Consider the following 14,524-nt stretch of genomic DNA (forward strand, 5'->3'; position numbering starts at 1 on the left):
AACACGGGGGGGTGACACGGTGACAGAACACGGGGGGGGTGACACAGTGACAGAACACGGGGGGGGTGACACAGTGACAGAACACGGGGGGGTGACACGGTGACAGAACACGGGGGGGTGACAAAGTGACAGAACACGGGGGGGTGACAAAGTGACAGAACACGGGGGGGTGACAAAGTGACAGAACACGGGGGGGACACAGTGACAGAACACGGGGGGGGGGGACACAGTGACAGAACACGGGGGGGTGACAGTGACAGAACACGGGGGGGTGACAGTGACAGAACACGGGGGGGGGGGTGACAGTGACAGAACACGGGGGGTGACAGAACATGGGGGTGGGGTGACACCGTGACAGAACATGGGGGGGCTGACTCAGTGGCAGAACACGGGGGTGACACAGTAACAGAACGTGGGGGAGTGTCACGGTGACAGAACACGGGGGTGCCAGGACACGATGACAGAACACGGGAGGTGACACGGTAACAACACGGGGGGGTGACTTAGTGACAGAACATGGGGGGTGACATGGTGAAAGAATCCAGGGGAGGGGGGGGTTGGGGGGTGGTACAGCAGGCGTTAAAGATCTCCCCCCTAACCTAAATACAGTCTGACGCCACTGCCCGCACACACAAACATATACACACACACTCTCATATATATACACTCACACATACACAAATACACTTTCTTTCCCTCACTTTTTCCATTAACTTACTGATCTTTGTCTGGCTGGCAGTGGCAGGAAGGATGGATCTGTAGCAGTGACTTATGTCCCATGTAGCTCCGCCCCCTCGTCTCCACCTAGCTCCACCCCCTTTTCGTCTGATCGCTGCCTTTGTCAATGGGGACTCTGGAGGCGGGAGGAGGAGGATGAGTGTTTCAGGCGCCGTGCAGCAGCAGCAGGGGAGACAGGCGCCGGCCGCTTGGAGTACTGCAGAGCAATGACAAGCAGCTCAGTCAGTCGGGCCGCTTGTCATTACATGCTGGTGGGAAGCAGTGGGCCGGTCAGGATCGGTTTGCGGGCCGTATTTTGCCCACCCCTATTCTATACGGTCCTGCTATCCTTTGCACGGGCCACACTAGAAAGCTATATCTGTCGAGTGATGAAAGATATCTGTAGCGGGTCGCCGGGTGTGCCAACACTGACATCACACCTGGGCAGGCGAATTTAAATGCTTGCGTAGTTGTGATGTCTGGCCTGACACATCAAGAGGCCGATTGGTAAGTGTGTATAGCTTACATAAGTGGCCTCTCGGCCAGCACGATGGAGAAGATATCTTTTACGTGTGTACCCAGCCTTTGTTCACACTTTTTGGGGACTAGGATGGCACTTCAAAGCAGAGAAGTTGCGCAACCATGCCACAAGTCTGTCAAATCACCATATCTATTTGAATCTCTCATTTCACGGGTGGCGCATTGCTGGGTGTGTGCTTTTGCAAACTCACAACTAACTGAATTGACACGCAAGTGTGTTTGAGTGATGAGACATAAAAACAAAAATGTATATAGACAAACAATTTCTTGCACAGTCCCAAAATGGATCAGCATCTGCTTGGGACCAGGAATATGGGATGTCCATGTTAACAACTGGAGCAGTTGATTGGCCAATGACCAGGATCTTTCATGTGATCTGGTTGATCAGCAATAGTGTTGCCCAATTGGATCTGTCCACATATAAAAAGAAACCAATCATACTGAAGCTTTTGCAAGTGGTCTAAATAATTCCTAAATTAGCAATCAGGATGTCCCACAATGCATTGGACATACCCTGATACATTGTTTTGTTGCCGATTACCTTGTTTCCATATTTTGTGTGCAGTCCAGCTGTCTCTGAACGTGGAATAAAAAGGTGTACATATACACACACAGGTGGAGTGACAAAGACTGAAGTTTTTCTATTTAAGAATGTATTGGAGTGTGAAATTATCTTTCATAGTTAAAAAACAATATTTCAGACAAGAGATCACAGGACAGGAGAGGTGTACTTTGCAGGCATGCCTCAACATGTCACTGTATGAATAGTACAGCCCCAGGAATTCCACACGAGGATGACTGCACCCCTCTCTGTTTTATTTGGAATAGATCAGACATATTCTATTCACATTGTTTTTTGTTTTGTTTTTTTAATGCTTAGCGAAAGTAAAGAGAGAAAAGGAAGCACTGTAAAGCCGACGATGAAACAGCTTGCTATTATAAATACATAGGTCCTCCATGTAATATCCTGACGTCAGCCACAAAAAGCACCAAACTGTTGTTTAAATGGCCATTAACACCTACTGCAGCTGCTTTTTCATAAACACGCGATAAGTGCAAAAAAAAAGGGGAATTTGTAAACACTGGTGTTGACATTTGTAGAAGGTGATAATCTATAGTCGTTAGAGTGCAATAATGTAAATGTTAACGTAACCTTTAATGCTAAGAAACCCATCATATTTACAGACACTGGGGCAGATGTATTAACCTGGAGAAGGCATAATGAAGTGATAAAGCAGTGATAAGTGCAAGGTGATAACGCACCAGCCAATGAGCACCTAACTGTTAATTTACATATTGTAGCTGATTGGCTGGTGCATTTGTCACCTTGGATTTATCACTTCCTTATGCCTTCTCCAGGTTAATACATCTGCCCCACTGTCTTTAATTTCCATGGATAACCTAAATATTTTCAATATGTCCCCATTTATCAGTATTGAACAAACCTCATAATACAATCTCTCTTATACCCCTTTCACACCGCACAAATAACCCAGTATCACCCCGGTATATTGCCAGGTCGAGACGGGTCGCTGTGCGGTGTGAAAAAGCCACTCCAGAAACCCCCAATCGATTGACCCGGTAATTCAACCCAGGAATAACCCTTCTTTAGGTGCAGTGTGAACGGGTTTCCCGGATCGATGCGACCCAGGACCCGTTCACAGCATAGGGAGAGGCGGTGCGGAGATGATCTCATCTCACAGCGCCGCCTCCACACCCTTTTCCGATAGAGCCCCCGATGGCAACCAGACCTGGCTTATTGCCGGGTTAGGAAGCCAGTAGAAAGGGTCCCATGCCGGGTCGCACGTGGGAAAGACCAGTTTCCAATTCCCGAGTGCGAATCGGCATTTGCAATATGAAAGCGGTATTATTCTGCATGTCTGGCACAACTCTTCCCGGGTGTGGTATGGAAGGTAGAGGGTAACTAGGTCGACAGGGTCTCTAGATCGACAGGGTCTAGGTCGACAGGTCAAAAGTTCGACATTAGTTTTTTAAAGTTTTTTCTGTTTTCTCCGTACAGTGACCGGGAACCCCAATTAGTGCACCGTGTCCGCTCGCCATGCTTCAGGCAGGTTACTATTCCCAATCGTAGTCCACGTGGATCGTTAAGTGTGAAAAAGATCAAAAAAAGAAAAACTCATGTCGACCTAGAACATGTCAACCTATAGATCCTGTCGACCTATATACCCTGTCGACCTAGATGCTGTCGACCAATAGTGGTCGACCTAGTTACTGTCGACATAGAGACCAGATCCCCTCTTTCCATCAGAGTACTGGCACTGAAATAAAGCGTGCTACAAATCAATTTAATTGAACAGAATATTTCTAGGGAACTTAGGGGGGAATTCAATTGAGAGCACGGTTTTGCTATTAAAGTAAAAGAAAATGAGTAGTGCATCAGCGGGCATGAACAACTGATATGTCTGTAAGTTATGTTGTTCACAGACATAACAGGTTGGCCAGACGGCACAGCCAATGCCAACATATCTTGTCTAGCTGTGTGTATGGGTGACCCGTACAATGACTGCAGGGACTAACATCCCAGATTGGTCCACCTCGTTGTGATGTCAAGAGAGACAAATCGACCGGCCGCTATATCGACAGATCAGTCACATAGTGTATACACAGCCTTAGGAGCTGGCTGGTTGGTACTTTAGCTCTCTCCACTATACCTCTCTCCAAGCTTTCATGAATCTCCCTCTATGTCTCACTTAGTGTTTCCTCAACAGCAATATGGAGGCAGATGTACTAAACCTTGGAGAGTGATACAGTGGAAAGAGATAAAGTAAAAGGCCAATCAGCTGACAGGAGCTGATTGGCTGGTACTTTATCCCTCTCCACTGCTTAGTACATCTGCCCCTCATCACATTATAAAAAGTACATCAAATCCAAGAGTTTTTTTACACTAGAACCCTCCAAATTCTATATTCACTTGTTCAATGCTAAGGACATTTCTTTTCATTTTCTTTATCTTGCTATGTTATTGTAACTCTATAGGTGCATAAAGACTTGCCAAGAAAGTAAACATCGCTCATTTTCCCCCTTCCTGAGCGACGTTGTTTACTTTCTCGGCAAGTGTGTATGCCAGCAACGACATATGCGCGGCCCTGTGGGTCGTTAACGACCCTCGTCGGCCGTGCATGCAGCTCAATTTGTCCAAGAGCAGCATGCACGGCCCGGCCGCAGTCTGACGTCACTGAGCAATATGGTCGTCGTATGCCCTGCCGCCAATTGCCCTGGCCCGGGAGGGGAAACACTAGGCAATGTCGCTCATACAGCACGTCGCCTAGTGTGTACCCATCTTATTAGATGGCATATTATAATACAAATTAAGAGATTATTTTTTTATTTTAACAAACACATGTATGTCAATTGAGGGCTTCCAAATATTATTATTTGGTCTTTCCTTGTATATACATTCCTCTTAATACTCAGGAGTATACCCCTGATTACGATGCCTAATGCTACATGTAACGTAGGGATTTGTCATATATTCCTGTCCAGATAATGTTCATTTTTAAATTTCACTTACTGTGGGAATACACTAGAGCGACGGCCAATCGTCCCGATGGTTGGTCCAAATTCCCTTCGGCCTGGACCATACGAGATTGGCCGTACTCACTACATGATGCAAAGAACGACAGAACGATACCTCGCTCCAACCTTCATTACACTATGTGGGCACTCACATAATAATGTCTGATTGGCCGTGCAACATGGCTGACCAGAAGATTTCACAAGCAACCCACAGAAGCATGCATTTGTGCGTACACACTAGATGATGCAGAGGATTTATAATTCCAATACTGCAAATCGTCACAATATCATTCTAATACAATGGTTCCCAAACTGGATGCCGTGGTAATTGCAGGGTTGCCCTGGATTGGTGGTCCAGGACCAACTCAAAAGGCGGAATTCAATTGTTTTTCCGCAGCAGTCACTAGATGGCACCCAAACAGAGCTATTCAATTGTAGCTTGGTTTGGGCACATTGGCTGCCAGTGCCTGCATTTCAGCTCGCTCAACATAGGGGTAGCGAGGGGAAATGCGCAAAGTGACCCATTTGGGTGACCACACAGGACTTTTTTGCATCGCACCCATTAGCTTTATGTGGCTAAACCAGATGCTATGAGAGCGCTATGTGTGATAAGAAAAGATCAATTGAATATCGACCTGCGTTCTCCCGTCATTTTATACGGGAGATTGGGCGCTATATAACACTTGAATTCCGCCTAAATTATTTATGGTCAATGGGCACAATTTAATTCTAAAGGTGGGTACACACTAGGCGATGTGCTCTATGAGCGATTTCGCCTAGTGTGTTCCCTTCCCAACCAGGGTGGCCGGTGTGCATACACATTGAGCGATATGCAAACGATATCGCTGAGTGAGGTCACACCGCGGCTGGCCTGTGCATGCAGTTTTTGGACAACAGTCCAAATTGAGGTGCATGCACAACCGACAGCAAGGGTTGTTAACGAACCGCAGGGCTGTGCATCACTCGGTGGCATACACACTTAGCGATAAAGTAAACAACGTCGCTCAGGAAGGGTCAAAATGAATTTGCTCCGGGGCTATTCAATACAGCACCCTGTGACACCCGACGACGGGATTTCTTCTCGCACCCCCAAATGGGTGTGAGCGGAAATCCGACAAAAGTGCCGGGGCGATGTTGATTTCTGCCCTTAGCGCAGGAGAAACAGCACCGCGCCAGGCACTTAAGTCGGAGAATGCCGGTTCTCAAGACAAAACACAGTGTTTAGTCCCTGTATTGAATAGACCCGGGAGCTAATTCCCGGCGCTATTCAACTCTTTAGAATTGAATTGTGCCCACTGTAATAGGCAAAACCAGTGCATGTGGCTTCTAGCCATAAAATATGATGCAAACCTTGTCCCTCACCACATAACTGAACCTAAGGACGACATATAAGCACAACTTATTAAATTTAATATTTTTTTCTGAATTTCTCTGTAACAAACTGTTGACCTAGCAGCGCTGTGAATTTTTTTTCACATTTTTTTTTATACTCTAGGGAACAGGGATTCAAAAAAGTTTGGTAAGCACGGCTCTAGCGTGTGCCGACTCTTATGATTTCCAGTTTTTGGTGCAATGTAACTTTAATGTAGTTAATATTATGTATACATTAACCTTTTTTATTACTGATATTTTCTGGTTGATACAAAAACACAGTAACTGTCTCCTGCATATATTTTTTTTATCTAGCACAACTGTAAAACAGGAAATACACAAAATGTCATTTCTGCTTTGTATTTTTTCTATATATGGGCAATGTAAAGCTTGTATTTCCTTTCACAAACCTCTGTGAATCGTTCCTGGGGCAAAGTGTGAGAATGAAATCCTAAATTAGACTAAAACCAGAGACAAGAGACAGGTTTTACAAGCACAATGCCGAGTCACATGATCTTCCTCACTTTGCAAACCATGTTAATACATATTACACCAAACAGAAGTGTCTGTAAGTACGCAGCATTGTAACCAAAGGTGTTTGTCACCAGTTAATATTGAAGACTTTCACACAAGGATACTGTCTGAGCTTTACAACTATTGTGGTCTAGATATGTTAACACGGTCTCCAGCTTGTGGTGCCAGTCATGGTGACCTAGGTGTATTTATGTCACTGAGCCTCCTCTATTCTCACTACAGCACATGCTTAGGATCACCACACTGAAAGGCTTCACAAAGCATGAATGACTGGGGTGTGCTGGCCCAGGGATCAATGATCCTTAAATCACCATGTGCTTTTCAAGTAGCAGGGATGTGGTCAACTCACCCTGACCTCAACGCTCATAAAGGCCAGTCAACCATCTAGCATGAACAAGCCCTAAAACTTTTTCTCCAGTTATTTACAACTTTTCCCTCCCAGTAATCATCTCTACACCACAAAGGACACTTGACTTTTATTGAAACTTATTCAGCAAACCCCAGAACATCAATAAATATTTCACTATTTAGTCTAATGGTTAGCTCCATGCCAATTACAGCAAGGGACTCTTACCACCCTGATTGGCTGTTAGAACATTTACACTGATGAGACGCAACTGGTTAATTAACTATGATTGGCCAAAGTTACATAGAGGGCCTGTAGGTTTAATTTAACAGCTAGCTTACACTTACAACAATTCTAGGGGGTCGATTCAATTCAGCGACAGTTGAATAGCGCAGAGGGTTAGCTCCCGGCGCTATTCAATACAACAACAAATGACACAAATTGTTGGGAATTCTCCTCTCACCCCCGGGGGATGAGAGAGAAAATCCGACAAAAGTGCTGTCGCGAGGCTAATTCTGTCGGGAATCAGCATCGCAGCGGGGATTTAAGTCAGAGATTGCCCGTTCTCCTGACAATTCAACCTGTTAAGTCCGTGAGAACGGGCCTTCGCCGACTTAACTTGAGCTGAATTGAATAACAGATTTTTGTTTTATATTATTTCTTAAAATGTTAGTAAATGTGTGTTTTAGACCTGGAAACACAACATCGATTTAGATCGATTTCAAATTGATTAAAAAAAAAAGAAAAAAAAAAAAAAAAAAAAAAAAGGAAAAGAAATATCGTCCTTTAGTAAATTTACCCCTTAAGGTGCAAACACATTAGGCGTTTTTGGCCAACGTTTATACACAGCAATGACAGCTGACATCGCTGGGCTGAAAATCACTTTTCCCCCCTGCCCAGCATTGTCAGCAGGGCTGAACGGCTTTCCATAGCAGGACGCTATGGAAAGCCGTTCACCCCGCCGTTCATCTACTGGTAATACCAGCAGATGAACGGCGACCGCCGGCAATGAAGCGGGAGCGCGCAACAGCGCTCATTGCCGGGACATACACACTGGGCGGATTTGAGCTGAAAGCAGCTCAAAACACCAAAAGTGACCTGCTTTCAGCTCAAAATCGTCGTGTGTATAGGCCTTTAGTGACAGAAAGCCAGAGATGCATTGTTAAATTATCTCCGATATCTTTCTGATACGTAAAAAATGTAAGCTTATGATGTGTTAAGAATAAGATCACCACTAACCTTCATGAAAAACTTTTCCAGTTTAAAGAGCCACTGTGAATAACCTCCCTTCATTAAAAACTACCCACTACAGTAGCATTGCCTTTCCTGTGACCATCATCAACTCCTGGGAAGGTCTGCAGCTGGTAATCATCATCTAAAACAAGGTTCAAAGCAAACTCACTCAGACTTAGGGGGACATTTACTAAGCAGTGATAAAAGTGGAGAAGTTGCCCATGGCAATCAATCAGCATTGACGTAACATTTATAATTTGCATACTATAAACATATACAGAGCAGCTGATTGGCTCACTGGCTCACTTCTCCACTTTTATCACTGCTTAGTACATGTCCCCCTAAGTGTAGGGCCACACATAGCGGCCAAATGGGTCCCAGAAGGAGAGTGCACATGGGCGCCTATGCAGGCGCCCACACATGTGCAGCAGTCCCACTGCATCCAACCGCAGCATGCTGCAGTTGGGCCGAACGGCAGGACAACGGTATTTCAGTGTGAACACATACAATTCAATGTACAGTATGTGTTCAAACAGTGCGGCTGTGCACTATGTTCTATGAAATCCCGTGTGTTACTGACCAGATCCTGTTCTGCGGCATCCCACAGAACAGGATCCGTGTGAACACAAAAAAACCCTCCCGGCCAAGAACGGGACCCGCTTGGCAGCTATGTGTGGCCCTAGCCTTATCTGTCATACAGTATTTACTCACAGCTGTGGCAACCACTTGTGGTCAGAGCAAATATTCTTTAAAATTAAACTAGGTACACGTTATGCAATTCTGTTGATTGGGCCAACTTTTCTGCCACTGGAAGTTCCCGATGCCTACACTACACATTAAAAAAAAACAATTATTTAAAAAAAAAAAAAATTGCTTTAAGTACTAAAAAAACGAAAAACCTAGGCGCTAATTTTAAGGAAAATTTTATATATGTGTATATATACACATGCAAATATGCACATGTACATCCAAATTGGTCGTACCTCTGTATCTCCCGTTCGCTGCTGCAAACAAACTTCTGTACGTTTGTATATAAATATAAGAAAAAGAAAATACAGCTGCGCCCGGGATTAACAGAGCATATGGTAAACCATAATTAATCAATTAATTGCACATGCGAATACAGATCACCGAGTGTCAAATCAATCAAGCCCAATCAATAATGCACATAAATGTTTTAATATAACAAAAATAAAATTATATTTAAAAATATACTGTGCACAGTATCTAATTAATATTGCTTTAAAAAAGCCAAAGGAGAGAACATATAAGACATAAATCATACAAGTGTATCCAATTGTGAACACAATACTGTGGCATAAATGTATCTCAGACCTGTCTCAATTGAGAAATGTGGTCATTGAGAAACACTGTTACGCAATTGATTTTTAAATAATGACTATGAAATCAGTTTGAAGTCCACAATAATGTATGGTGATAAATAAATTCGGACAGATATCTCAGTTCATCAAGTCCATATGGTATATAACTAATGTTATGATATGTACTGTTCATAAAACGAGGCCAGCGCAGTCTGGCGGTCACTATCAGCACCTTTCCTTCCGTTATTCAACCAAGGACCAGCGGTCTCAATATTACCAATCAATCAGCAGCCACATGAGGTGTGCTTAATCCGAACATCGGTTCCTATTTTTCACTACTTATCAGGTAATATTACGGTGGGACGCCACACGTACCTGTTTTAGAGAACAAGCATCTCATATTATAGTTCCGTTTTATGAACAGTACATATCATAACATTAGTTATATACCATATGGACTTGATGAACTGAGATATCTGTCCGAATTTATTTATCACCATACATTATTGTGGACTTCAAACTGATTTCATAGTCATTATTTAAAAATCAATTGCGTAACAGTGTTTCTCAATGACCACATTTCTCAATTGAGACAGGTCTGAGATACATTTATGCCACAGTATTGTGTTCACAATTGGATACACTTGTATGATTTATGTCTTATATGTTCTCTCCTTTGGCTTTTTTAAAGCAATATTAATTAGATACTGTGCACAGTATATTTTTAAATATAATTTTATTTTTGTTATATTAAAACATTTATGTGCATTATTGATTGGGCTTGATTGATTTGACACTCGGTGATCTGTATTCGCATGTGCAATTAACTGATTAATTATGGTTTACCATATGCTCTGTTAATCCCGGGCGCAGCTGTATTTTCTTTTTCTTTTTCTTGCTTTAAGTACTGTATGCGATTCTCTGTCACACAACATTGAACTTATGTTCATAAGTTCACTTATGTTCACATGTCCACTAACTTGGAGGATGAGGTAATCAAGATAAACCAAAGGAAATATGGTCAGATTAGCAAGAATACCCGCACTCTGCATCATATTGGGACCTTTTGGACGATATTTTCCGTCAAGGACACCAATTGGATAATCGGAAGCACACGTTTCTGGCCCATTTTTTGGACAGTTAAATCAGTGTTTGGCTAAAACACTCAAGCATACACACCATACAATAAACCAAGCCAAGCACCTGATTATCGGTCCAATAAATATATAGGGTGGGTTATACAGATGGAGCCATGCTCATCTAGGCTTCTCTGCTGCATCTATGTGCACCAAGGTTTATTAGCATAAGCCTTTCATCCATTGTTCTCAGCTGCAATACAATACAGAGAACAATACAGCAGGGGATTAAGAACAACTGCCCTGGCTCAGTTAATCCTATTAAAGGCATAGATGAAGAGGGCTTCATCTGTACTAAGCATTTGCGGAACATGCTGCCACACATCGAATGGATACTAATCGCATCAATCATATGGGATTAGTATCACAAAGGACAGCTCTTCTGATAAGTGCTGCCCTTTGCGATGCCGGCACTTCCGGATTTCAGCCCTGGAAGTCCCTCTGTGCATGTGCAGAGGACCCCAGCAGCCACGGGGGTTGATGGAAGAATCCAATTGGATCCCTCTCATGAAGAATGTGATAAGAAGCCAATAGGCTTCTATAGCGTAATGCCAGCTACCTACTGCATCAAAGCACTGGGGTCCTGGGCTTAGTACATATGGGAAATGCAGACAAAAGACCCTATTCAGGTTGAGTAGCAAAATCTTCTACTCAGTACGATCGCATGCTGGGGGCCACTCAGCATACCATGTCCCGCCCAGCATTGCTATCACATCGCTGACCTGAGGTTGTGGATACCCCCATGCATATGCAACATGGCAATGGTACGGCGCCCCCATCGCAGCCGTCGCTGTCAATCATTATCCAATTGCATCCTTCAGGGATGACTCCTCACACATGCGCACTGCCGTCGCCACTCAGGTACCCATCTGCGTTCACGCAGCATTAGCGACGGCTACTGAATGAGGGCCAAAGTTCGGAAATGGGCTTTTAGCCACATTTTCCATTTAGTACATCCCATTAATTCGCCCATACTGAATGTTTCGGCACAAAGTGGCCGCCTCCACTGTTTACAAGCAACAGATTCACATTATGCATTTATTGAACTTTTAAAGCAGTCTCATTGAAAGAATATAATGGTAATAACCTTTCCCCAGGAATATAGGGCCTAACACAATGGGGTCGATTCAATTCAGCGACAGTTGAATAGCGCCAGGAGTTAGCTCCCATCGCTATTCAATTCAGCTCAAGTTAAGTCGGAGAAGGCCCGTTCTCACGGACTTAACAGTTTGAATTGTCGGGAGAACGGGCATTCTCCGACTTAACTCCCCGCCGCGATGCCGATTCCCGACAGAATCAGCCTCGCGCCGGCCGCACTTTTGTCGGATTTCCTCTCTCATCCCCTGGGGGTGAGAGAAGAATTCCCGACAATTGGTGTCACTTGTCGCTGTATTGAATAGCGGCGGGAGCTAACTCCCAGCGCTATTCAACTGTCGCTGAATTGAATCGACCCCAATGATGGTTGAGAATAACTTTATTTTGCCTAAACCAACTGACATTTCATAAATCAAGCCATCATAGAGAAACTCAGTAAAGCTAATATAGAAATCTATCATAATACAGCAAACATGGGGGTCAATTCTATTCTCCGACAGTTGAATAGCGCCGGGAATTAGCTCCCGACGCTATTCAATTCAGCTCCAGTTAAGTGGGCGATGGCCCATTCTCGCCAACTAAACAGGTTGAATTGTCGGGAGAACGGGCATTCTCCGACTTAACTCCCCGGCGCGAGGCTGATTCCCGACAGAATCAGCATCGCGCCGGCCGTGCGGCAGCACTTTTGTCGGGTTTCTTCTCTCATCCCCCGAGGATGAGAGAAGAATTCCCGACAATTGAGGGTCACTCGTCGCTGTATTGAATAGCGCCGGGAGCAAACTCCCGGCGCTATTCGACTGTAGAGAATAGAATTGACCCCATGGAAATAAGAGGACCTCCAACAGGAAGTGACATGTTAGCCAATTAATCCTGTTTTGTTAGATGACTTTTTTATTTTTATTTTTTCTGGAATATTCAAAAAGTAACAATGTAGTACAGTAAATACGGGGGTATCAAATATACATGAAGGGTTGTAGAACTTTGTCAAACGGCACCATCTAAAGAATCAAATAAATGTACAGAATAACACAACAAACAACAACAACAACAACAAAAATCCTACTGCTAACTGCTCTTGTTCCTATAGGCAGCAGCCACATCACCACCCAATGCTACTGTAAAATCAACATGTGTAACACGGTGTACATTTAGTCATACTATAAGCCAAACATGATGCAAAGACAGACTGGACCTTCCGATGCCATCAATTCCATACATGTAATTGGAAACAAAGAGGATTATGGCCTTTAATGCAACAACATAATATCGCAGCCACAAAGCAAAAATCACAAAAACATCCACTATAACAGAAAAGTTAAATCAGTAACGTGTGGAACAACTTGAAGAAAAAGTCTCATTTATAAATTAACAGGAGAGCATGATAATTATGTTTTGGAAGTAAGGAGATCAGCCGAGGCAGTTTCACTAGATACTAGGCAGCCCCTAGCAGTTGCTCAGTTAACATGAAGTTAAAGAGTTTTGCAGCTGCTATTTCCATTCAGACAGATTAGATTCATATCCCACATGTAGGAATCAGCCCCAAAAGCTGCCCGAGCAACATCACTGTGCTCCCACCCACCCCATAACCTGTCATGGACCATCAGCTGCAAAGTACATGTCCTACAAGAGGAATAAAAACAGAAGTATGTGGCTGGTGTGGAGCCTGCAACACCATTTATGAGCTACAACCAGCCTCAATATGCTCAAAAGATAATAATGCACTTATGTCAGGGACATTAATCCAAGTAAAAAAAAACCCACTATTTTACAATATATACTCAAATATTATTTCTTTAATAGCATATACTGACATTACGTGCTTATATCTAATTAAAACACACAAATGCACACTATATACCTTTTCTGTACAGCACTGTGTTAATATTGATGATGTTTAGTAAAATATTAGCTAAACAATGCAGAAACTTCATGATGAAGCACACACTTCAACTCAGCAAAGTTCAATCACTAACAATACTAAAGTACAAGCGGAGTATAATGAGGCCGTTGGGAGTCTGGCTTACAGCACACGGACTACAGTGAGTGCATGAAGCACAGCCGCGGCGAGGAGCCCGGGATCACCCCCAGCAATGTATAGAATACATAAGGCCCCCTGGGCAGCCCGCAGGGATAACAGTGCTGCTTGATCACACTGGGGCTCTTCAGACACACAGCCAGCTGCTCCCTCCTGTAACCTGTGAGCAACACCCCCCCGTGCCCTTTCTTACCTGTCAGCCATTTTTATATGTCTCCCCCCTCACATGGTCCGGTGGAAGAGCCTAAAAGTAAATTAAAAGTCCTGGTAGACCTGTTGATTGCTTAGATTCTGTAGTATCTGTCGCGATCCCCAAGCAGTGATATGACAAAAGTAAGAGATAGATCCCCTCCTTCCCTGTGTGTGTGTGAGCCAGGCTCTCCCTTCCCAGGCAGGATGTGTAATCTGATTCCACTCCCAGTATATCCTCCCCCATCTACTGGTTTGTAGAGCTGGGACATGCATTTACATTGCACAAAGGAGAGGGGGTGTTAACCCATGTCATGCCTCTGCTGATCAGCCCAAGGTAGCTTTTCCAGCAACAGAGGGGTTAAGGGAAATTCCCTTTTAGAAAATCCCATACTAACGTCATTTGTCACCGATTCCCTCTTTAGAAGTTTCTCTTTCACGTAAAACTAATATTTCATTGTGGTATGAT

At 43.9% G+C, this 14,524-nt stretch overlaps 1 protein-coding gene across 3 annotated transcripts in view; it reads right to left on the reverse strand.

The window, feature by feature from the left end:
• LOC135055744 (rho GTPase-activating protein 39-like) overlaps positions 1-14,301 on the reverse strand; it is a 152,292-nt gene extending 137,991 nt beyond the window's left edge. For 2 of the 3 annotated variants that reach the window (XM_063960155.1, XM_063960153.1), the window contains exon 1: positions 14,060-14,301. In XM_063960155.1, coding sequence (XP_063816225.1) covers positions 14,060-14,070 — 11 coding nt within the window. In that variant the 5' untranslated portion in view covers positions 14,071-14,301. Of the gene's footprint in view, positions 1-13,689; positions 13,815-14,059 lie in introns of those variants that run through there. The other variant, XM_063960154.1, reaches the window with a different exon arrangement.
• Between the last annotated feature and the right edge of the window lie 223 nt (positions 14,302-14,524).

Source organism: Pseudophryne corroboree, chromosome 3 (genome assembly GCF_028390025.1).
Source record: "Pseudophryne corroboree isolate aPseCor3 chromosome 3, aPseCor3.hap2, whole genome shotgun sequence".
Taxonomy (NCBI): domain Eukaryota; kingdom Metazoa; phylum Chordata; class Amphibia; order Anura; family Myobatrachidae; genus Pseudophryne; species Pseudophryne corroboree.